A 24,196-nucleotide genomic window follows, 5' to 3' on the forward strand; every position below is an offset into this window, starting at 1 on the left:
CTCCACGTTAACAAAACAGCCACATTCACAAGTGCTGTGACGATAAGAGGAAACAAGCCCCAAGCGCCCCTCCCAGAAAAGCAAAACAGAAAAGCTCGATCCGACCCACAGCGAAAATGGGTTAAGTACAGAGATTACACGGTGCTCGGAGGGTGAGATGCCAAGACACACAGGTGCATCCAAGGACTCGTGCTGTCCACCTCCAACCAAGAGTCCAAGTTGTGGTCAGAGCAAGCCGGACCGCAGGAAACCCCTCCAAGGGAGAGGCGAGAGGGCTTCTTTAAGAGGGAGGTACTTGCGGCCAAGAGATGGACCACCCCCCACCCCCCCCCAGCCTAGCGCATATTCGTCAGGGAGCTTGGGCGACCAGGACTGAGCTGGAGTCGCAACCCTGGAGTTAAAAAAAAAAAAAAAAATCACTCGGAAGGAGGTTTTAAACACTCCGAGCCGGGCGCCGGCGTATCCCGCTGACTCTGCGGCGAAGGAGCAGAAACCCACAGAACTTGTTTCCCGGAGAACCGAGTCCAACAATGGCCTCTTCGCGAGTCTCCGGCGAGCCGCCGCCGCCTCAACTTGACACGCTCCGGGGCCCGCGCCCAGAGAACTTGTCCGGGGCCCGCGGGCGGCGGGCGGTGCTCGCTCGGGGCGGGCGGGCCGGCCGGCGCGGTGCGGGGCCCGGCCGGGTGAGGGGCGCGCCCGGCCGGCCGGCCGGCCGCCCGCCGAGCCAGGCCGCGGACGTCAACCCGGGCGAAAAGTTCGCCGCCCGGCCCGCGGCCCGACTCGGCGGGGGCCCCCGAAGCGGGCGAGCGGGCGGCTGACAGGCGCGGGCGGGGACAGGCCAGGGGAGCCCGGGCACCGCGCCTCCCCGGCGGCCGAGAGGCGAATTCCGGGGGGGAGGGGAGGGGGCCGGGACGCTCCCTCCCCGCGCCTCCGAGGCCGGGCGGAGGGGCCCCGCCGCCGCCGCCCGCGCGCTGCGCACCCAGCGCACCCCGCGCCGCGACCCGCTCCGCCGCGCTCCCCCTCTCACTACCTGGAGGTGCCCGCGACTCGCCGCTAGTTGCGCTCAGGCGGGAAACGCGCTCACCGACACCATCAGCGAAGCGCCCAAAATGGCGGACGTATCAAGCAGGCCTTGAGTTCCCCCCGCCCTCCCTCCGAGCGCCTCGAGGCCAATCACGGACCTGCCCCCGCCCCCGGCTCCACGCTCATTGGCCTTCCTCTCCCGCCCCCTGCCGCCTATTGGATCACCCTGCGGCCCCCGTTGAACCTACTCCGATTGGCTCGCGGACCCCGTCCGTCAAGGGCGAGGGAGCGCATTCTTTTCCCATGGACTTGACGGATCCGGAACCTCTAGGACCCCGGAGTCTGGAGCCAACAAATCAGAAACCGAGGGAAACCTTGTCTGGGTTCCCCCCAACTACGCCATAGCAACAGCAGGGCCTTCTCTTGACGGACGGCTGGGGCCACCAATCCGATGGCCAATGCTTTTTAAAACTAATGTGAGCCAAGCCAATCATGGCAGTAGGTCTGGGAGCTGCACAAGAACCAATGGGGTAGCGAGACCCGCGGGCAGGCGGGCCCGAGAGCCTGTAGGAAACCGGTGATGACGTGAGCTACCATGTGTTTCGGTGGCGGAAGTTCCCTGAGAGCTGGGGAATTAGCTCAAGTGGTAGAGCGCTCGCTTAGCATGTGAGAGGTAGTGGGATCGATGCCCGCATTCTCCACGGCTGAATTTTATAAAGTTGGGGAGGGAGCGGGGAGGTTGGCAGTCAGTGTCACTTGTCTCAAAGGTGGAGTTTGTACCAGGAGATGTGAGGACAGGGTGTGCTAGGTACCCCTATCTGCGCACCCCTCTCTGCTAGGGAGGAAAACTGGATGGATTGGAGGTGGTCTTCCTTTTGCCTTGCGGAAGAATTTTGCAGAAGCTGCTTTTTCAAATCTAGTGAGCACTCGCTCTGTGCCCCGCCGGCCGGCGTACGCAGGAGCAGAAGGTCCTGGACGTCAGACTCCACCTGAGCAGCACAAGCAAAGCAGGCCAGAGAGCGGTGGTGGTGGTGTTTCTGAGCAGGTGACATTTCCACCCACGGGACACGGAGGACAGCGCCGCGGGGCTCAGTGCGGGTTGGCGAGGGTTCCGGGCAGGGAGACTGTGGCAGGTGTCTCTGGGGGCACTGGCGTGGTCAGGGATGATCACTCCGGCTCACGGAGCGGAGGCAGGCTTTTACTTGGGGCTTCCCCCAGCTACCTCCCAGAGTCCAGGCCTGAGCAAAGTGACAGGGCTTGGCCCCGGGTCTGCCTTGCTAGTGCTTGGCCCCGGGTCTGCCTTGCTAGTGCTTCCCTCTGCACCCCTTTGCCTCGGCCCCAGCTGGCCCTCCACCTCCCTGACTCAGATTCTCTGCGCGCCCCACCCCCACCCCCGGGCCAAATGGCAGGGAGAAGAGAGCCCAGCTTGAACTGGGTCAACCCTGGTGGGCTACAATCCATAGGGTCGCAAAGAGTCGGACACTACCGAAGAGACTTACACACACGTAGTGCCTGGGGAGCTGGGTCTCCGGTGCAGACATGCCAGTCGGTCCCCCAGCTCCCCACTTCGGCAAACCCACAGCTGGAAGCCAACTCAGAAAGACTTCACTGCTGGGGAATCATCATCCCCATTTTACCCGTTAATTAACTGAGGCCCAGAAGGAATTTACACATCATATTGGCTGAGAAGGCAATGGCACCCCACTCCAGTACTCTTCCCTGGAAAATCCCATGGATGGAGGAACCTGGTAGGCTGCAGTCCATGGGGTTGCTATGAGTCGGATACAACTGAGCGACTTCCCTTTCACTTTTCACTTTCATGCATTGGAGAAGGAAATGGCAACCCACTCCAGTGTTCTTGCCTGGAGAATCCCAGGGACGGGGGAGCCTGGTGGACTGCCGTCTATGGGGTCGCACAGAGTCGGACACGACTGAAGCGACTTAGCAGCAGCAGCAGCATTGGCTGAGCGACCTTGGTTGGGTACTCTAACCCCTCTAAGTCTCCAGGAAGAAACTGATGCTGAAGGTGAAGCTCCAATACTTTGGCCACCCGATGCAAAGAACCGACTCATTGGAGAAGACCCTGATGCTGGGAAAGATTGAGGGCAGGAGGAGAAGGGGACAACAGAGGACGAGAATGGTTGGACCGCATCACTGACTCAATGGACGTGAGTTTGATAAAGCTCCAGGAGACAGTGAAGAACAGGAAAGCCTGGCGTGCTGCAGCAACTGAACAACAGCTAAATCTGCAGATCTTATCTGTAAAGTACCAGTGATTGTAGATAATGGTGACACCGCCTGTGTCCATGCCCTGAAGGGTATTGGGCCTCTAGAGTGGCAGCAACCAAGGATGGATATTACTTGCCTGATCCTACTGTTCAGAGAGGCTCGGAGCCTTGCCCAAAGCCCTACAGCTAGTGAAGAATTCATTTCAAGATTGAAGCCAGGGAATTCCCTGGCAGTTCAGTGGTCAGGATTCTGTACTTTGACTACTGAGGGCAAAGGTTCAATCTCTAATCTGGGAACTAAGATCCCACAAAAAAGATTGCAACAAGTTCAAAATATATGCAGAGGGTTAGGGAGATCTATATACAGATAACCTGGGTGGGCGGGGGAGAAGCAGGGAACTGCAGAAGCATGTCTGGGGGAAAGAATGGGAGGGAGGGACTCATGGCAGCTTTGGAGGATAAGCAAAGGAAAAACTTCAGAGGAACAGAGGGCAAATTCAGGGCTGGCCGTACTTTAGAAAGGATGGTTTGGATTTAGAGCAGCAAGGCTGTGCTCTGTGAGTAATGCTGGACCAGAGAGGCTTGCGCTGGAGCACAGGAGAGGCTGCAGGCAACCCCAGGACAGTAAAAGCACTCTATACAATGTGATGCTTTCAGTAACAGTAAGATGGACCACGTGCTCTTGAGCAGGACTGAAAATGCAGCTTTCTATTTCTAGACCCATTGGAGCGGAAGCTTCATGAGGTTAGTTTTTCCTTTATTTGCTGCTATACCACAGAGGCTTCCCTGGGGGCTCAGATGGTAAAGGATCTGCCTGCAACATCGGAGATGTGGGCTTGATCCCTGGGTTGAGAAGATCCCCTGGAGAAGGGAATAGCTACCCACTCCAGTTTTCTTGCTGGGAGAATTCCATGGACAGAGGGGCCTGGTGGGCTACAGTCCATGGGGTCGCAAAGAGTCAGACGGATGAGTCACTAACACTTTCACTCTCTTTTCACCCCAGTACCTAGTACTTAGCACACAGTGAACTGAATTGAAAGTTGCTCAGTCATGTCTGACTCTTTGCAACCCCATGGACTGTACATGGAATTCTCCAGGCCAGAATACTGGAATCTTCCCAAGATCCCAATACTGGGGACCTTCCCAACCCAGGGATCAAACTCAGGTTGCCCACATTGCAAGAGGATTCTTTACCAGCTCAATAGATGCTCAGGAAATACTTGTTCATTTCATTAAAAACTCTTTTTAGAGAGTTCCCTGGTGGTCCAGTGGTTAAGACTCCACCTTCCAATGCAGGGTTAGTGGGTTCAATCCCTGGTCAGGGAACTAAGGTCCTCCTACATGTTGCTCGGGGTGGCCAAAAATTTTTTTTAAAAAAACAACTCTTTAAAGACCTCCTGACCTTTCTGATTGACCAGATTTTCTGAGAATTGTCCTTGGTGTGACCCTTCTCTGCAGCTGGGACCGCCTCCTTCTTCCAATGTTACCTTCTATCTGGTGAGGAAGTCTTAAGCCTATTTATCTCCTGCCCTTCCTTTCCAAATAATCCAGCACAAAGCCTTCATCCTATTCAATCTGGTCTGTTTCTTGCATATGCATGTCCCTATTCCGGTCTTCTGGCACAAGTCAGTGTGGTTTTTGACAGGGGTTGGTGCCTCAGAGGGACACCTCTGAGTGTGTGGGTAGGAGGGGGCAACCAGAGCTGGAACTGCTCTCCTGTGGAGGAGTTGGCCCAGCCACCCACTGATACCCGAATCCCTTTACTCATTCAACATCAAAGGACTTGCTGGTACCTGCTTCAGACTCTTCCATCCCAGACTCAGGTGGATCACAGAGCCATATGCACTATAATTAAATGAAATAATGCAGTCCCTCACCTAACACAAGTGGGCACCCAAAGTCTCCATTTATGATGAGCTCCTAGCCTAACTAGAAGGGTTGAAGTCAGGGAGAACTTCCTGGAAAAGGAGGCATCTGAGTTCAGCCTATGTCCTGAGGACCACGGGGAGCCACTGACAGGCTTCACGGAGGACAGTGATTTCAAAGTTCTGCATTGGCCTCACCATCATAAAACTTCTAGATTTCTCAGATCACCACCTTCCCCTTTTTCTCCCTAATCCCTTTGTAATTTGATTTTTCATATTTCAATTTTCAATCCATCTCGACTTTTCAAAAAACTATATGGAAAATTTCACATATACTCAACTGTAGAGAGGAAAGTATAATGAACACACATGTGCCCATCACCCAGCTATGACTCCTTAACTTTGGGGAACAGACAGAGCTGCCATCTTTTAATCCTATCAAGTAATGATTTTTTAAAATATTATTTACTATTACTGTGATTTTATGAAAGAAAGGACATTTCAGACTTCCCTGGTGGCACACTGGATAGGAATTCGCCTGCCAGTGCGGGAGACGTAGGTTTGATCCCCGGTCCAGGACGATTCCATGTGCCGCGGAGCAACTGAGCCTATGCACCGCAAGTACTGAACCTGTGTACTGCAACTGCTGAAGCCCGTGTGCCCTGAGAGCTGCACACGGAAACTACAGAGCGTGTGCTCCGCAGCCAGAGAAGCCGCTGCAGTGAGAAGCCGTGCACCACAAGTAGAGGGCAGCCCCCACTCTGCAACTGGAGAAAGCGCGTGTGCAGCAACCAGACCCAAGGCAACTGCAAAAGAAAGGAAAAGGAAGGAAGGACATTTTAATACACTCAGAAAAGACCAGCTCAGGATAAAGCAAAGGCCTGAAATGGAATGAGCTTGCCTTGAGAACAAAGATCCACATTGTCTTTCCTTCTGTTAGGTCACCAGGGCTCAGTCCTGATCCGAGGGGTGGAATGGGGCTGCCCTGGCAGGGGACATGCCCTGGGAGGCCCCGAGCCAGTGCTGGGGGGTTGCTGGGTGGTCGGGCTAAGACATGTTAAGGCTGGAGAAAAGGGGGCAACTAGGGAACTCCAGGGGTATGTGAAGGTGGGTCCACTTTCAGATGGAAATTTAACTTGTCTCTTTTCCTTTTCTTCACTGCATTAAGATTCAGTCTGGGTTGGGGGGGGGTGGCGGTCGTCGGGGTTTGAGTATTTCCCTTCCCATCAAAGGACTTGGTAGGAAGGAGAACCACTAGGATTACTAGTACTGAGGGTCACCATTGAGCTTGCCGGGAAAGAAAAGAGAAGACAGCCTTTGAGTTAGAGGGAGAGGCCGAGAAGTGGAGATCGGGGAGAGGAGCCAGTATGGGGATTGCTTGGTGGGACCCCAGCTGCCTTCTCGGAGGGTGCGGTCCAACAGGGGGCCCCAGCGCTGGAGGCACCAGAGGAGGAGCACTGCAGGGCCAAGCCGGATCCAGGCCCACCCAGCTCAGCAACCACCCGGGCTTCTCAGGGGCAGAACCCCCTCCACTGCCCGCATCCTGGTTCCCAGCGTGTGGACGTGCCCAAGATCTGGGCACATGGCTTTTGTTCAACTGCCCAGGGCAGCTGTAGACCCAAGGGAGCACTGGACCCCGGGCAGGGAAGAGCTCCCACACCCATCCCAGGGTTGGACGCAGGCTGAGCTGAACAAATGGATCCCCTCTGATGGGGTCGGTAGGGAGGGAGCCCACTACCTGAGGGAGACCCCACAGGGCTCCGGAAGGGATGGCAGAGCCTTGGGAAGTAGTGGGTGACAGTGCGGAGGGAGAGGGTTTAAAGGGAAGGTGGATGCCCTTCTGGCCACATTGAGCAGCACCCAGGAGCCAGTTGGTAACATTTCCTGGATAAAGGAAGAGTTCAAGAAATGAATGAAAAAAAATCTCTTTACTTCTTTTTCCCCAAGCCTTGGTTTCCTCAACGACAAGTCGGGGATACCATTTACCTCGCTGGGCTGTTGTGAAGTTTAAATGAAATAAGCCAGTTAACTTCATCCCCTCGCTGAAGACACAGATTAGATATCACCTCCTCCAGGAAACCCTCCCTGCCTTCCTGCCTATAGGCCCCAGGATATCTCAGAATTGTGCTTTCCACAACTTAGGAAGCTGCCTCTGTTACTAATTTTGAGCACCTTTAAGGGAAGGGTCCCATCTGGCTACTGTCTGGGTCCTCCAGCGTGGGACTGACATGCAGAGCTCTGCACACAGCAGCTGCTGGCTGAAGGCTGACAGATTTACTTGGCACATGGTAGGAGGCCAGAGGGTTGACCCCACTCCACCAGCTGACCTTGCATGGCAGGAACGGGTCTAGCGGCAGGCACCCTCGGGCTCCTAGGCCACGCAACGGCTCTATCTGGGGGCCTGCAGGAGAGGGAGGGGAGGACCTCAGAGGGTGGTTCGCCCCTTCTGTCAATGCACACAGCCCAGCCACTCCCCCTACCCCGACCCCGCTGCCAGATCCCCGGCGAATCTGGCAGGAGGGGGTCTCCCCCATGAGGCAGCCGCTCCCCCCTCCCCCACTGGCCGCCCGCATTGCCATGCTAAGTCACTTTAGATGTGTCCCACTCTGTGCAACCCCACAGACAGCAGCCCACCAGGCTCCCATCCCTGAGATTCTCCAGGCGAGAATACTGGAGTGGGTTGCCATGCCCTCCTCTGGGGGATCTTCCAGACCCAGAGGTCAGGCACGTATCTCTTAAGTCTCCTGCGTTGGCAGGTGGGTTCTCTGCCACCTGGGAAGCCCCGCCTGCATGGAGACAGGTGCTTTAATGAGCACCTCAGGGCACGGGGCCGAATGTTAGGAGCCCTGAGCCTCCGCAGGCAGCTCTGTGGACAGGAGATCCAACTTGGGCCTGGGAGCGGCTGGTCCTTAGCGCTGCGACCTTGAAGAAGTATGTCACCTCTCCCATGACCAAGGACCTGCTGCTTGCCAGGCCCCGACTGGGCAAGGCTTATCTCACAGAAGCCTTACTCTAGTCCCAGGGGCAGGCGACAGCACCCTTTCTTGACAGACGGGGCAGCTGGACAGAGCGGATAAGAGACGAAGCTTTTCCGGGAGAGGCAGATCCGACCCCTGTGGTCTGCAAAGCAGTCTTGGGCCTTTCCCGCTGGTCCAATGGCTAACACTCCACACGCCCAATGCGGGGAGCCTGGGTTCAATCCCTGATCAGGGAACAATTAAATAGATCCCACGTGCTGCAACTAAGACCCAGCACAGTCAAATAAATACATGCATGCTAAATCGCTTCAGTCAAGCCTGACTCTGCGACCCCGTGAACTGTAGCCCCCCAGCCTCCTTTGTCCATGAGATTCTCCAGGCAGGAATACTGGAGTGGGCTGCCATTTCCTATAAGTAAAAATAAATTTCAAAGGGGCCTTGAGCGTGGACCCCACCCCTGATCAGCACTCAGGACGGGCCGCCCACTCTCACGGTCCGTCTGCACCAACGGCGGGTCACCCCATCCCCAGCATCTGTTCTCGAGGTCCCAGCAGTGGCGGCATCAGCAAACCCACTTGTGTCTACAGCCGTCAAGGCTGATGAGCCATGACCTTGGGGGACTCCCGGGCAATCAGGGCTCAGGGGAGTCTCCTCAAATTCTGTCCCAGGGCTTCCCTGGTGGCTCAGTGGTAAAGAATCCACCTGCCAATGCTGGAGACACGGGTTCGATCCCTGGTCCAGGAAGATCCCACATGCTGCGGAGCAACTAAGCCCGTGTGCCACAATTACTGGGCCTGTGCTCTGGAGTCTGCTCCACGAGAGAAGCCACTGCAATGAGGAGCCTGCGCATCGCAACTGGAGAGTGGCCCCTGCTCCCTGCAACTAGGGAAAAGCCCTTGCAGCAACAGAGACCCCGCAGAGCCAAAAATTGGAAAAAAAAGATGTGTCCCAAGAAGCCAGACCCATCCCAGCTCTGACCCCTGGGCCCACAGTCGGAGCCCTCAGGGCCCCACCAGATTCCCCCTCCCATCGGCTCTCACCCCACTCTCCAGGCCTTGGGGGTCAGGACTGCAGTCTTCTTCCAGGTCTTTGTGGTTTGATTCTTCAGTGGAGGGCTCACCAGCACTGCCCTGATTCTCCCGACCTCCCATCCACCTCCCTGAGAGTCAAGCCCTTCCTGGCTGTTGCCTTTTCCTTCCTCCCAACCCTGCCAAGGTGGTTCTTCCTACCTGACCCCAGAACAGCCTAGCCTGCTCACAACACACCATGACTCTCGCAGCCTGGGGGCCCCTGGGGCAGGGACCAGGCTGACCCGTGTCTCCTCCAGTACCACCCGGGTGGGCACAGGGCAGGCCTCAGGTAGTGTGTATGGACCGTCTCGGTGAGGACTGGGCTGTCCTTAGCCCATCTGCAGAGATGGGAATGGAGGGGGCCCAGGAGAGCAGGAGGATTGGGGTCTCCCTCCCCTACCCGGGCAAGTGTGGCTTGGCAGCACCATCACTGGGTCAGCACGGATGGCAGGGCCCCCGGCGGTTTTTTTTTTGGCCACACCATGCAGCTTGCAGGATCTTAGTTTCCCAACCAGGGACTGGACCAGGGCCCTTGGCAGTAAAAGCGCTGAGTCCTAACCACTGGACAACCGGGTGGGGTGGGGGTGTCTTGCTGAGCAGTAGCAGCCCTGAGCTGGCACACACAGGTCAGACGGTAGCAGGGACCAGCCAGGGAATAGCCCAAAGCCCAGGGATATAACCTGCAGAGCCCAATGCCAAACGAAATGCAGGGCCTCAGTCTTCAAAATTATCTGGAATTTCAGGACGGCAATTGCAGAGCATAAAATCAAACATCAAGTCGTGCATGAGTCAGGCATCCACCAAGCTGACCCTGAGCAGGCCTCTTCCCAGAGGTCTCACCCCTCCCTAGGGGAGCCTGAAGGTGAGATATCCAGGAAGATAAGGGCAGGACTTGACAGCTGCCCAGGGTGGACCGTTCACTCCTCGGGGACACGCAACTCCCGCACACACGGCAGGAAAGAATGGCAATGATGTTTTAAAAAATTAGGTTTATAAATATTTTCTCCATTGTACAAAGTTTTTCCCTGTCCTGCCCACCCCATCACTGTTCACATTTCTCCTGTTTTTAAAATCCCAACTATATTTTTTTAAATCATAAAATATATTTTTTTCTTTGTTCATATTTAAAACTATGTACAGGGGCGCTGAGAGGCCGGGGTGGCCCGGCCAAGGTCAGGAGGAGTCCGTGCAGGGGGACGGCGGGGGCGGGAAGAGGTGGAAGTAGCTTCTCTCCGTGGCGGGGGACGGCGGGCAGCTGTCCTCCGCCGACAGGTACTGGCTGTGGGGTGTGGGCGGAGGCGGGTAGGGGTCTGAGTCCGAGTTCAGATCCAGGTAGTACTTGCTGGCCTTCCAGCGGCTGGCGCTGTAGTCACTGTCGCACACGTCCGTGCTGCAGGGCGTGGTCGGGGGCGCCACGCCTCGGATGATGTAGGGCCTGGAGGGGATACAGGGAAAGGGAGCCTGCATTCACAGCGGCTGTCCCTGGGCCCCCATGAGCCTCCACAGCGCCACCTCCAAGGTGGGCGCCCCTGCACTTACCTTGCAGGCTGCCAAGTCCGGGCCCTGGCAAGGCCTGCAGCCCCGGGCCAAGGTCACCTTTATGGAGAACAAGGCGCCCAGAGCCCACTCGGGACTAAACTTAACCTGTCTGAGCTTCCGTTTCTCCTTGACAAGACGGGAAGGATGAAACGGTGTCCGTTTCAAAAGCGGCTTGTGAGGATTAAAGTGAGATTCTGCATGGAACGTGCTAGAAACAGTGCCTGACACCAGACAGTGCTCCACGGCTATCCCCCCTTGTATCACTGCTGTAAGTGGTGGAGACCAGCCAGTCCCGTCTTGATCCCGGGGATGTCTCCTGATGACCCCCGTGACATCGCCCTGTGGCCTGGGCCCGAGGTAGGCCTCACAGTGGGCAGGAAGGGGAGCCGGCTCCAAAGGGCCCGCCGCTGAGGAAGGTGCAGCAGGAGGACACCCCACGTGGGGCCCTGGGAGCAAGCAGGACCCCAACAGGCAGTGCCGGAGGGGAAAGGTACTGGAGGCAGGACCAGAAGGAGGACAGGCGAGCGGAGCAGACTGGAGGCTGAGGGGGCTGGCCTGCTGGAGTGGACGCGACAGCCCTGGTGACAGGCTGTGACGCTGAGGCGCTGGGGAGCCCCTGCAGGTTCTTGACCAGGGTCGTGACCACCGGGTCAAGAGCTGCGCCTCCCGGATTCGGCCGGCTCCCCTTCCAGGCCCGGGAGTCCCCCAAACGGCCACCAGAGGGCGGGCGGCGCCGCTCTCCGCGGCTCCGCGGCTCCAGGACCAGGAGACGCCTCCCGCAGCACCCCAGACCCGGCTCTCTACGCGGGAGGCGGGGGCAAGCCTAGCGGGGCCCAGCCTCCACGTGCTCCATCAGGTAGCCCGCCCGAGCGGGGTGGGCCCTGTGGGCTGAGGCCACCGGTGGTTGAAGCTCAGCAGGTTCAGCTCGCCCAGCCTGGCTGGGAGCCGGACCCGACGTCCCCTGAATCAAGCCTGCGCCGCGAGGAAGGAGAAAGGATCGCCCCGGCGAGGGCCGGCCTCGCCCGCTCCTTCCCGGGGGAGGCACCGCGGGGTGGCGGCCCCCGCCGCGGTCCCCAGCCGGATTCAAGCACCGTCTGAGCGCAGAGCCCTCAGGGACGCGGCCAGCCGCGGTGGGGACCCCGGGTGGTTTCCCAAGACCCCCAAGGCTCCCACCCGCGGGCTCCGGGCGCTTTCTGACCTCAGCGCGCCACGCGCTGCGCCGACCCCTCCCGGCTGACTCTCCCGGGAAAGGGGGCCAGGCGCGGGACGGCGGGGGGCTCCGTACCTGTAAGGCCTGGCGGCGGCGGGAATGTTGGAAGAGTAGAACACGTCCACGTTGTACAGGGAGGGGTCCGTGGCGGGGGACGGCGGCGGGTTCAAGATCTGTGGGGAGGCCAAGCGAGGTCACACGCGCCCCGGAGCCCGCGGTCCCGCCACCCCCGCCCGCCTTGCCTCCTCCCACGACTCTCCTGGTCTGGGGACGGGAAGCGGCAGCCGTGGCCTGCGGGTGGGCACACGGAGGGGCAGAGCAGGGTTGCCGCCGAGGCCGCCCCGCTGACCAGTCGTGACCCCAGGCCAGCGCGTTCAGGTCCCCGATGGGTCCTGCACCCCGGTCACCAGCAGGGAAGTGTCCCTGCCGGCCTGGGCGTGTCGCTGGGCCTGAGCGCCTGGCGAGGTTCCTCTGGGAGTTTTACTTCCCCATCTCCTTCCACATGGTGCAAAAGTCTAATCTCTATAAGTCACTCCTTATTCCAAACACTCCTGGGGGAACCCTGAGGACGCAGGGGGCGTCCACCCACCAGGGAGGGGCTACAGCCTAGCTGCCCGCCGGGCCAGCGTCTCAACAAACCAGGAAAGGGTGCCCCTTTCTCAAGGGACTACACCGCCCCCAAACTGTGGTGCTAAAGACACAATTCTTCCCCCCAAGCATGCGCCCTCCAGAGCCAGGCAGCACACCACTGGCCCCACAAGAGGGACCGTGGGACCCGGGGGCCCAGACACCGGCCAGGTCTGTACTCCACCCCCCCTCCCCACCTCCTGCCAGCTGTCCCTGCAGGGGGCACAGCAGGCAGAGGGCTATCACTGCACGTGTGCCCTGAAGGACAGACTCTCCCCAGGTCCCTGGGGTGGTGGACAGGGCGCAGCCTGTCCCAGGGAAGATGTGGATTGAGTTCTCTGTAGCACCTCCCAGCTGCAGCAGGCTCCCTGGTGAGGGATTTCCCGTTCTGAGGCCTCAGCAGCTTCATCTCTAAAATGGGGCTAGGGACTTCCCTGGTGGTCCAGTGGTTAGGACCCTGCACTTCCAATGCAGGAGGTGTTGGGTTAAGTCCCTGATCAGGGAACTAAGATCCCACATGCCTCAGAGCGAAGCCAAGAAAGGAAGAAAATTTAGAAAAAGAAACAAAAAAATTAAGAAGACTTGCTTTCTAAGGCAGTCCTGACACTTGGTGAATAACCTACAGGAAAAGCCCAAGCCCTTCCCCTGCCCTTCAGGAACCACATGGACACCTCTCCTTATTCTGGGGGAAGGGTCCACTTCAGCCCAAACAGCTAGCCTGGGGATGCTCAGGATTTGACCCCAAAGCTGGGAAGGTACAGCTCGGGGGAAGAGGGGAGCAGACACCAGTCAGGGAGCACCACCAGCAGAAAGGGCCTGCCCCCGCCACTTCCCCTCACCCCAGGTTGGGGGGGAGCTTTTTCTGCATCTGCCCTTGAACTTGACCGGACCTGGCTCCTCTTCACTTCTGCCTCCAAGGAGCTCTGGGATCCTGCCCATAATCCCCTCCCTGCTGGCTGTCAGAGCTACCTCCCCCAGGGCACCAGGGAGGTGAAGGTCAAGAAGGCTTGTGGGGAAGTCTTCCCAGTACAGCAGTAGGCAGATCTCTAGCAAGTTCTATTGGCGCAGCACCTCGGCCACTTCTGTCTTCTGGTGCCTGGCAGCTGGGGGCTCTTCCCCAGTCTCTCCCTCCCAGATAATCTGCTTTTCCTGTGTTCTAAAGAGTCCTCTTTACCTCTCACTGGCCAACGCCCTGGAATTCCAATCCCTGCTAATAATGTATTGAACTTTCTCTGTTCAAATCACCATATGGTTTCTGTCTACCGACTGGACCTCAACTCATAAAAGCTGCCTGGAAGCCATCAGCGCAGAAATAGTCAGTACCTCCAGACTCACTCAGACCTTCTAATTACATTCCAAGGGCAAGTTTTAAACACAAACATGAAACCTTGAGAACTTTAAGAGAACATGGAAAGAAACTATTTTTCACGAGGAGGGAAAGCCTTTCTGGGCGTGACCAAAACCACTCCAGACTTAATTTCATGGTATAAAGGGCAAACACAACATAAACCAAATCAAAAGGCAAAAAGCTAGGAGAAATATTTTCAACCCATATCCCAGGCTAATTCGTTTAATACAGCTATATCTCTACATAAAGAGCCCTCGTGCTATGCTCAGTCACTCAGTTGTGTCTGACTCTGCAACCTCATGGACTGGAACCCACCAGGCTCCTCTGTCCACTGAATTTTTCCAGACAAGAATACTGGAGCCGGTTGCGATTTCCTGCTCCAGGGGATCTTCCCGACCCAGGGATCAAACCCAAGTCTTTTGAGTCTCCTGCATTGGCAGTGGGGTTCCTTACCTCTAGTGCCACCTGGGAAACCCCAAGACCCTTACAAATGGATTAACAAAACAAAACAAAACCAACAACCCAATAGAAAAAGGACATAAACACACCTTTCTGAGAAAATAAAACTACAAAGGTTATTAACCATACAAAAAGATGTTTGACGTCATTTGTAATAAGTGAAATGTAAATTACACTACAATACCGTTTTTACCCTAAATTGGACCTGAGGAGAGTGAGAGGGACAGTCATGCTGGTGTGGCCCTCTGCTGGTGGGAAGAGGGACTGTCATCTCTTGAGGACCCCCTTGGCAAGAAAGGTCAAGATGACCTTCAGCCTTAGCTACAGGGCATCTTCCTGGAGTCTCCCCTAAATGAGGAAAATGCAGGAGTTCTGAGCATTGCTGTTGGGGTAACAAGATCCTGGGGTGACTAGACACCCACTGGTGTGGCCCAGCCACACCCCAACAAAGGGCACTGTCCAGTCACCAAGAAGGGGGCTTGCTCTGCCCGAGAAGGAAAACAAACTTCAGGGTGCAGGAGAGACCGGGCAGGGAGTGGTCAGTTTGGGCAGAATGGCCCCCGGGGGAGGAGGGGAGGGCAGGTAGTTACCACTCGGTCCTCCGGCCTCCTCATTGCGAAACAGGGTGGGGACAGCGCCCCCTTCTGGAGTCGGGGTGATGTAGCACACAGAGAGGGCATTCCTCTGAAGAGCTGGGTAAAGGCCAGCCCTTCACCAAGCCTCAGCAGCAAAAAGGGAGGCTGAGTCCGTTCTAATGAGGTGGATGAAACTGCAGCCTATTATACAGAGTGAAGTCAGTCAGAGGGAAAAACACCAATACAGTATACTAACGCATATATATGGTAAATAACGACGACCCTATATGAGACAGCAAAAGAGACACAGGTATAGAGAACAGACTTTTGGACTCTGTGGGAGAAGGAGAGGGTGGGATGATTTGAGAGAACAGCATTGAAACATGTATATTACCGTATGTGAAATAGATACCAGTCCAAGTTCGATGCACGAAACAGGGTGCTCAAAGCTGGTGCACTGGGACAACCCAGAGGGATGGGATGGAGGGAGGTGGGAGAGGGTTTGGGACAGGGGACACATGTACACCCATGGCTGATTCATGTCAATGTATGGCAAAAACCACCACAATATTGTAAAGTAATTAGCCTCCAATTATAATAGATAAATTCATTTACCAAAAAAAAAGTGAGTCTGAGGAGCTACCATTACCTGCAGATGCTATCATGCGGGTTTTAAAAAGCACACACGAAGCTACACTGTACGAGATGCCAACGGTGGATACATGTCATTCATTACACGTCCGTCCAAACCCACAGAATTCTACCAAGAATCCAAACCACCAAGGTGCACTCAGACGTACACGGTGGCCTCTGGGTGCAGGTTCGTGGACTGAAACCAACGTCCCACTCTGGTGCAGGACGTTGATCATGGGGGTGGAGCGGGGATTTGGCAGGTCCCCCTACTTTCCTCCCAATTTTGTTGTGGATCTAAAATTGCTCTGAAAATAAAAAGTTGTCTTTGGGACCTCCCTGGTGGTCCGGTGGCTAAGACCCCACACTCCCAATGCAGGGGGCCCAGGTTTGATCCCTGGTCAGAGAATTAGATACACATGCCGCAACTGAAGGTTCACATGCCGTGACTAAAGACCCCGTGTATCATAACTAGGACCCAGAGCAGCCAAATAAACAAGCACATAAAAATGGATTCTTAAAAAGGTGTCTTTAAAAAATGCACATGTAAAATTGGTGAACTCTAAATAAAGTCAAACCTATATGCAGGTCAGGAAGCAACGGTTAGAACTGGACATGGAATAACAGACTGGTTCCAAATAGGAAAAGGAGTACGTCAAGGCTGTATATTGTCACCCTGCTTATTTAACTTATATGCAGAGTACATCATGAGAAACGCTGGACTGGAAGAAGCACAAGCTGGAATCAAGATTGCTGGGAGAAATATCAATAACCTCAGATATGCAGATGATACCACCCTTATGGCAGAAAGTGAAGAGGAACTAAAAAGCCTCTTGATGAAAGTGAAAGAGGAGAGTGAAAAAGTTGGCTTAAAGCTCAACATTCAGAAAACGAAGATCATGGCATCCGGTCCCATCACTTCGTGGGAAATAGATGGGCAAACAGTGGAAACAATGTCAGATTTTATTTTTCTGGGCTCCAAAATCACTGCAGATGGTGACTGCAGCCATGAAATTAAAAGACGCTTGCTTACTCCTTGGACCAACCTAGATAGCATATTGAAAAGCAGAGATATTACTTTGCCAACAAAGGTCCGTCTAGTCAAGGCTATGGTTTTTCCAGTGGTCATGTATGGATGTGAGAATTGGACTGTGAAGAAGGCTGAGTGCTGAAGAATTGATGCTTTTGAACTGTCGTGTTGGAAAAGACTCTTGAGAGTCCCTTGGACTGCAAGGAGATCCAACCAGTCCATTCTGAAGGAGATCAGGCCTGGGATTTCTTTGGAGGGAATGATGCTGAGGCTGAAACTCCAATACTTTGGCCACCTTATGTGAAGAGTTGACTCAGTGGAAAAGACTCTGATGCTAGGAGGGATTGGGGGCAGGGGGAGAAGGGGACAACAGAGGATGAGATGGTTGGATGGTATCACCGACTCGATGGACAACAGTTTGAGTAAACTCCGGGAGTTGGTGATGGACAGGGAGGCCTGGCGTGCTGTGATTCATGGGGTCGCAAAGAGTCGAACATGACTGAGCGACTGAACTGAACTGAAATAAAGTCAAAAGGAACTGTATCAATGCACTGGTTATGATACTGTATTACTGTTGTAGAATTAATGTCTGGGTCTCCCCCAAATTCATATACTGAAACCTAATCTCCAACATGATGGTTTAAGAGTGGGACCTTCTGGAGTGCTTAAGCCACAAGGGTAGAGCACTCAGGGATGGAATAAGTGTCCTTAAGAAAGAGACCCTGGGGGCTTCACTGGTGGCCAAGTAGTTGAGACTCCACGCTTCCATTGCAGGAGGTTGCAGGTTCAATTCCTGGTCAGGGAACTGGTCAGGGACCTAAGATCCACAAGGCACAGCCAAAAAAAAACAAGACCTCAGAGAGCTCCCTCGTGCCTTCTACCATATACGGACAGGACAGTCACTATGAACTAAGAATTGGGCTTTGAACAGTGAGAAACCAGAGCCTTGATCTTTAACTTCCCAGCCTCTAGAACTGTGAGACATAAACGCGTGTAGTTTAAGCTGCCCAGTCTATGGCATTTTTGTTACAGCAGCACTCATGTGCCAAGACAACCATAGTTACGTAAGATGTTGCCAATGCGACAACTGGTGAAGGGAGACGGGCCGCTCTGTATTATATTTTACAGCTACAGATAAATCTGCAATTGTCTCCAAAACTAAAGAAAAAATGTTACTCTCTTTGCTGGGAAGATGAAGTCCGTACTCCCGTATGCTCGCTTATGCACTGATTTCCCCTGGGAGGACACACAATCAACCCCGCACAGGCTGTGCCTCTGGGGAGGGGTGAATTCCTGGTCACGGTGAAGGCCGGGCCCTCTTTTCACCGTGCCCTTTGAATTCTGTACCGTGAATGTATATAACTGATTCAAAGCAACGTAGTTAATTTTTAAACAGCTGGCTCCACAAAGGGCTTCTTTTGGGGATGATGAAATTTTCTAGATTTAACCATGGTGATGACTGCACAACTCTGTGAATATCCTAAAAACCACGGAATTGGACACTTGAAGTGGGTGGATTGTATGGTATGTGAACTGTATCTCAATAAAGCCACTGTAAAAAACTGCTGGTGGTCAGTGTCATCTCTCGCCGCCAAGTGCGATCCCCCCAGCTCCCGGCTCCTCCAAAGGCGGCAAGCATCCTGGTGTCCACGTTGGGGGTGGGAGGGGGTGGGCAGGGGGCTGGCCTGGAGTCAGCTCAGTCTCAGAGGGTTCTTGGGGCTTCTAGCTGGCTACGTGGGCCATCCGAAGGTCAGGTGATGATAGCAGCAGGAAGGCAAGAACAGTGGGGAGGGTTCCTCAACTCCTCTCTGCTGACTCCTTGCTTCCCCCACCCCTGAACAGCCCAGCCCTGTAGCCTCCAGGAGACTCAGACCGAATCCTGCAGACCCGAGATAATAACCCCTGCTGCCTCCTCCTTCCTAGACCCTGCCAGGATCAGGTGCAATAAGGAAGGGCAACAGCCTGGGTATGGGGGACACTCAGAAGGGCAGGCAGGCCCCGTCCTGGTGGGTGGTGCTTGCTGGGACCCCCCCAGAGAAAGTTCAAGGGGCAATCTTCACCTCAGAAGAGTATTTCATCACAGAGAAGTCAGGTTTTGAAGAATTAAGAAGCACAGGACGAGGTAAAGTCAGAACCTGACACGTAGCCCCAGATTCGCATCCATGCATCAGGCTTACCCGGTTACCCCGGGCCATGCTCCTGGCAATGGAGGGCTTTCCCAGCCAGTATGGAGGAGAAGGTCCCCCTCAGGATCCTGCAGCGGGACCTGGACACTAAGGGCTTCAGATTGTCACCCTCTACAATCATTTCCTTCTAGGGTGTGGCCTGGAGCCAGCCCACACCCCACTTGGGTTGCCGGAAGCTCCAGGGAGCAAAAGTCAGCACAAAAGTCATCCCATGAGTGCCTGCGACTACCACTTTTAGACTTCGCCTGACTTCCGGATTATCCACAATGAACAAGGAGTGCTCTTTTCTAAACAGAAAGCCCAGGGGGTGGGAGGGAGGTCCAAGAAGGAGGGAATAAATGTACACACAGATGATTCACTTCGTGATACAGCAGAAGCAAAACACTGTAAAGCAATTCCACTCCAATAAAAGAAGAGAAAGGAAAAAACTACAGGTCAGGACACGGAGGGGAGTGAACGCATCCACCATCCTGAGGGATGGAACGGCAGGCTGGTAATTCTAGAAACCCTGATGTCCTGGGTTGGGGGGGCGCCCCGAGCCGGCTGGGCTTCCTCCTGCCCCCACTCACCGGTGGATACAGTGTAGCCTTGGTGCTGGACGAGCTGCTGGACGAGGCCCCGGTGACGTGGTTCCGGTCGTAGAGGGGCACCCCGGCCCGGCCGCCCATCAGGCTCACGGAGCTCATCATGGACTTGCCACACGAAATGCCTGTGGGAGGGGGGCCGGCGGGCATGAGGCCTGGTCAGGGGCCAGGGCGCCCCACGGACACGGAGTGCTTTCTCCAGCCCCTCTGCCCAGGAGACCCAACCAGGCTCAGAAAAAGAAGCCCCACGTGACGACTGTCCCCAGTGGGCAACTCAGATGAGCTCAGGTCAAGTCCAAAGAGCATTTCTGACCCCCTCGCCCCGCAGCCCGCCCTGACCGCCCTTCTCCACCTCCTCCAGGGCCCTCATGGGGCTCAGGCTCCTCACCTGTGAAGGGACCGTGCTGGGAGCCGCCGGGGGCGATGAAGTTGAGGGGCACGTGGGGGGTCCCGCTGACGTACTCGTGCGGGAAGGGCCCATTGGCACCGGCGTAGCGCTGGCACACCACACGCTGGCACACGAAGTAGACCCCGCCCATGATGAAGAGCGACAGGATGATGCCAATGACCGGCCCGATGGCACTGCTGTGGGCTGGGCCGTCGTCCGAGGGCAGCTTGGTGATTTCTGCCGGAGGCCGGGCAGGGAGAGACGGCGGACGTCAACCCAAACGGAGCGGGTCTCCTGAGGGGGGGCAGGCGCTGTGTGCCCTGGAGGGCTCGTACCCGCCCCGGCCCAGCACCCACTGGTGGAGCTGCTAGGGGGCTGGGGCAGCACCCCTGAAGGGCTTGCCCCCTCCAGCCTCCCCGCAGCGGCCTCCTGCCCCTCCTCAGCTGGACTGAGCTCTCCCACCGCCCCCAGCCCCTCACCAGCGACTCCTCCTATTCACGCCCCTGACCTGGAGCTTCACGGTCTGGGCTCTAGACTCAACCTTGTCCAAAGAACACTCACTTCCCCATCAGGTCGGCACAACGGTTCTAGGGACAATCAACTCAGTCCCCTCCAGCTGGTCAAACCCCCCAGAGAAAGGGAGGAAAGCTGCTGGTTCCAGCGAGGAGGCCTGACTATGGATGACAATCATCCCAACAACTGGGATAGTCACATGGGAGACCAAAGACAGACATGGTCAGCGTGGACACCTGCCTGCCAAAGGAGCAGGGCTCAGAACCCCGCGGCTGCCCTCGGACCCCAGACCTCCCCCGAGGTGGTAGCTGAGGGGCCTGCCCTGGGTTGATGGGACGTACGAAAGTGCTCAGTGAGTCCCCGGGGACCCCCCCTTCTTCCCCATTCATAAGTCATCTCTATCTTGGGCCTTCTGCCGTGAACGAAGGGGCCACATCCCCAGATGCATGGAGACATCCCCACTTCCTGGGAATCCAGTTCCCTTCCTGTCTGAATCTGACAGCCTTTCAAGAGCCACTGCCGCCAGGAAGTCTTCTCTGACTGCCCTCATTTCGCATCCTCTGTACCCCGGTACCCCTGACTGTACAGACCGTGTCATTCAAGGGGCATGCAGCACGTGCGTGTACGTATGTGTGCATGTGTGCACGCACATGTGCGTTTCTGCACAGGGCCACACACGGCTCCTCCTCAGCCAGACAGCAGGCTGCCAGGGAAGGGGCCCAGCCCCGAGCCTCTCAGGCGATCTTATCTGGCAGACGCTGCTAAGTGAGGTCTCTGGGCAGAAACCTGCTGCCTCTGCCTGCCACTCAGGCCCGGCCCACCACAGTCAGCCCCGCCCACCTCTGCCTTCTCAAAGGGGGCCTGCTGCTGTGCCTCTGTCCCAGCTAAAATGCCCCTTAGCTCCGTCTCTCCCTCCTCACAGCTGCCTCCACCTCCAGGAAGGTTTCCCTGACTCCCCCACCAAGGCCTGAGACTCTCGACTTCCCAGCCTCTTTAGTCCTCACCATTTCCTCCCTCTGGACCCCACGGTCCTGGAACAGAAGCCCAGCACAGGGTGACCGCCCCCCTTCCCTGACCCCGCCCTCTGCAGGAAGCCAGCTCACCGCACATGAGTTCGTCGGAGCCGTCGACGCAGTCCGGAAAGGAATCACACTGCTGTTTGATGAGGACGCACTGGCCGCTGGCACAGCGGAACTGGTTGGGCAGGCAGACGGCTGCAAGGAGGGGCCTCGCGTTCAGAGAGGCTGGAGGGCATGACGCAGCCAGGAGCACTAAGCAGATGACCACCAACAGGTGCACCCAGCCCCGCGACCCCAGACCCAGCAGCAGAGGCCTGGGGTCCAAACGCAGAGCAGGCAAAGGGACCCCTGCGAGGACCAGGTCGGGACACCGTCCCGGCCAAACCAGCCTTCACCCTCCCCTCGATGACCCCCCTTTCAAGGCCTGTGAAATGCTGGGGACGGGCTGGCAGGGAAGAGACCTCAACGACCCAGGGAGGTAATTATTCACCAGGATCCTACCATGGGTCAGGCTTGCAAAGCACCAGAGCTCCCACAGCCCCTGAGCTCAGGCTGTCTCCCAGGTCATGGGGTCAGTGGATGGCCCACAGGAGCCAGGCTCCTAACCAGGCGGGACAGGGGACAGCTGATGCGCCCGCAGAGCTCCGGGGGTCAGGAAGAGAGTGCAGAGCTCAGCCGGAGAGGCAGAGGCTAGCCATGCAAGCAACTAGTGCAGCTCTCAGGCTTTCGGGGGAAACGGAAGAGAAAGGCCGGGCACTGCAGCTGCTGCTGCTTCCCTGCTGACCTGGGAAGGGCCCCGGCCCCATGAGGAAGGGAGCTGCCTGGGGGCTCGCCGGTCACCTGCCCCCAGTACTTCCTGTCTAAGCTCCCCACCTGCCCCGGCCCAGGCACCCCACGCTCGAAACTGGAGACAAGGAACCCTGTCCGTGCAATGAGTGGGCAGATCTCCTGGTCACCAAGCAGGAGAGGAAGCTTCTGAAACGGAGGGTGGAACCCAAAGCCTGCACCAGGGCCTGCTGTTCTCCCAGGGCTTCGTTCCACCAGGAGAAACTCTCACAGTGGGAGGACGGAGGGAGTGGTTCCTAATCAGGGCTCCTGCCACCCGCCGAGATCTTGGCCACCAGACTGAGCTGGGGCCAAGTGTAAGGCAGGACTCAGAAAACTCTCCTGTAAGAGACAGATATGTCTCTACAGTAACTACTCAACTCTGCTGTTTTCATGCAACACCAGCCTCAGACAATATGTAAATGAATGAGCCTAGCTTTGTCCCAATAAAACTTAGGTGGCTAAGTTGGTAAAGAATACCAACTTACCCTGGTGCCTCAGATGGTAAAGAATCTGCCTGCAATGCAGGAGACGTAAGAGACAGAAGTTTGATCCCGAGGTCGGAAGATCCCCTGGAGAAGGGCATGGCAACCCACTCCAGTATTCTTGCCTGGAGAATCCCATGGACGGAGGAGCCTGGTGGGCTACAGTTCATGGGGTCCCAAAGAGTCGAACATGACTGAGGTGACGTAGCATGAACCCAAAACTTTATTCACCAAAATAGGTGGTGGCCTGGATTTAACCCTTAGGTCACAGTGTGCTAATCCTGGTCTAGTCTCTATCAAGTTCTCAAAGGGTCTGTGAGCTGGAAAGACTTTACAACTGCAGCTTTACGGAAACACTTGGGGGAATGAACCCCAGGCCTTCATCTTCCACAGAATGGTTGCTTTTCATGAGTGGGCAGGGAACAGATAAAATCTGAGTTATCCAAGTATAGGACCCAGTGGCTATGGGGGTAGCAGCTAGAAAGACCTATTAACAGCTAGCTCAGTAGTAGTCAACACGGGGCCGTGGTGCTGACAGTATGTGGCAGGAACCAACGGAGAAGGTCATTTATAAAAGAAACTCAGAGGGAGCACAGACATTTGTTTCACTGTCACGGTCTAAAGGAAGATCCTGCTGGTCAGAGTGGACCCAGGCTGACCAGACAAATCTCTCTGGTAAGTCCTGGTTCAGTGGGATGCTAGAAATCACCCACAAATAAGCATTAACCCACAGACTCGCTGGTGGAGGACAGCACTGCCTTTGGGGATGGGAATTAACCAGGGTGTAAACCATGGAAAGCAAGCTGACTAATGCGTTTGTCTTGGATTTCTGTAAAATTCTTGACTGAATGAGGGAAGGCAAGATAGATTCTCACAGTCCACCTTCATGCCAAACTGGCAGGGCAGACGCCAGGAGCCTTCAGGGGGCCTAAAACTAACATTTTTTCCTTCCCAAGGTGAGGAGCCTTGGCAAAGCTTCTACAGTGACCTTCCTCAGGTTCGGCCCGGCCCGATAAAGCCCAAACTCCAGGAGGGCGAGGGGGTGCCCTAGGGGATGGGCGGAGCCTTGTTGGGGCGGGGCCGGGAGGGCGGGGGCGGGGCCTCACCGTCGCAGTCCGCCTCATCCGAGCGGTCCTGGCAGTCGGCCTCGCCATCACAGCGCAGCCTCAGGTCCACGCACTGGCCCCGCGCACAGGGGAACTGTGAGGCCGAGCACACTGGGCAGCCCTCCTCGTCGCTCTGGTCGTCACACTCGGGGAAGCCGTCACAGCGCCAGGCCCCGGGGATGCAGTCGATCTCCCCAGTAGCGCAGGCGAACTGGTCGGGGGAGCACGTGGGAGGCTCTGCGGAGCAGAGAAAGACCGTCATGGGCGCCGGCTTTTGGGCAAAAGCTGGGCGAAGCACGTCTGGCTTTCAAAGCGGGGGATACGCTCAGCTCATACATGCTGTATCCACCTCGTCTCCACTGCCCTGCGTCCTGTCTGCCTTCCCACCTCCAGCCCCAAGTAGGCCATGAAGCTGTAGACTCAAAGCACAGGGTATGTGCAGGGCCTGGCTACACCGGCGTGTCCACTGCATCCCCGCCGGAAGTAGAAGGGTCAGAAAGCCAGTGGT

At 56.3% G+C, this 24,196-nt stretch overlaps 2 protein-coding genes and 1 non-coding gene across 21 annotated transcripts in view; 1 reads left to right on the top strand and 2 right to left on the bottom strand.

The window, feature by feature from the left end:
• The window catches only part of PPP6R3 (protein phosphatase 6 regulatory subunit 3), a 125,271-nt gene extending 124,111 nt beyond the window's left edge, over positions 1-1,160 (bottom strand). For 4 of the 14 annotated variants that reach the window (XM_027531749.1, XM_027531761.1, XM_027531759.1 and 1 more), the window contains exon 1: positions 1,031-1,131. The gene's annotated coding sequence lies outside the window, so the exon portion shown is untranslated. Of the gene's footprint in view, positions 1-1,030 lie in introns of all 14 variants that reach the window. The other 10 variants (XM_027531753.1, XM_027531745.1, XM_027531756.1 and 7 more) reach the window with 5 other exon arrangements.
• A 491-nt stretch (positions 1,161-1,651) lies between these two features.
• On the top strand, positions 1,652-1,724 carry TRNAA-AGC. The gene has a single exon. It is a non-coding gene; the product is annotated as a tRNA-Ala (tRNA).
• Positions 1,725-10,133: 8,409 nt separating this feature from the next.
• LRP5 (LDL receptor related protein 5) overlaps positions 10,134-24,196 on the bottom strand; it is a 123,815-nt gene continuing 109,752 nt past the window's right edge. For 3 of the 6 annotated variants that reach the window (XM_027532739.1, XM_027532738.1, XM_027532743.1), the window contains 6 exons: positions 23,689-23,925; positions 21,357-21,497; positions 19,741-19,977; positions 19,338-19,477; positions 11,989-12,086; positions 10,134-10,599 (listed from right to left, as the gene is read on the bottom strand). In XM_027532739.1, coding sequence (XP_027388540.1) covers positions 10,338-10,599; positions 11,989-12,086; positions 19,338-19,477; positions 19,741-19,977; positions 21,357-21,497; positions 23,689-23,925 — 1,115 coding nt within the window. In that variant the 3' untranslated portion in view covers positions 10,134-10,337. The remainder of the gene's footprint in view (positions 10,600-11,988; positions 12,087-19,337; positions 19,478-19,740; positions 19,978-21,356; positions 21,498-23,688; positions 23,926-24,196) is intronic. The other 3 variants (XM_027532741.1, XM_027532740.1, XM_027532742.1) reach the window with 2 other exon arrangements.

Source organism: Bos indicus x Bos taurus, chromosome 29, assembly GCF_003369695.1.
Source record: "Bos indicus x Bos taurus breed Angus x Brahman F1 hybrid chromosome 29, Bos_hybrid_MaternalHap_v2.0, whole genome shotgun sequence".
NCBI classification, from domain to species: domain Eukaryota; kingdom Metazoa; phylum Chordata; class Mammalia; order Artiodactyla; family Bovidae; genus Bos; species Bos indicus x Bos taurus.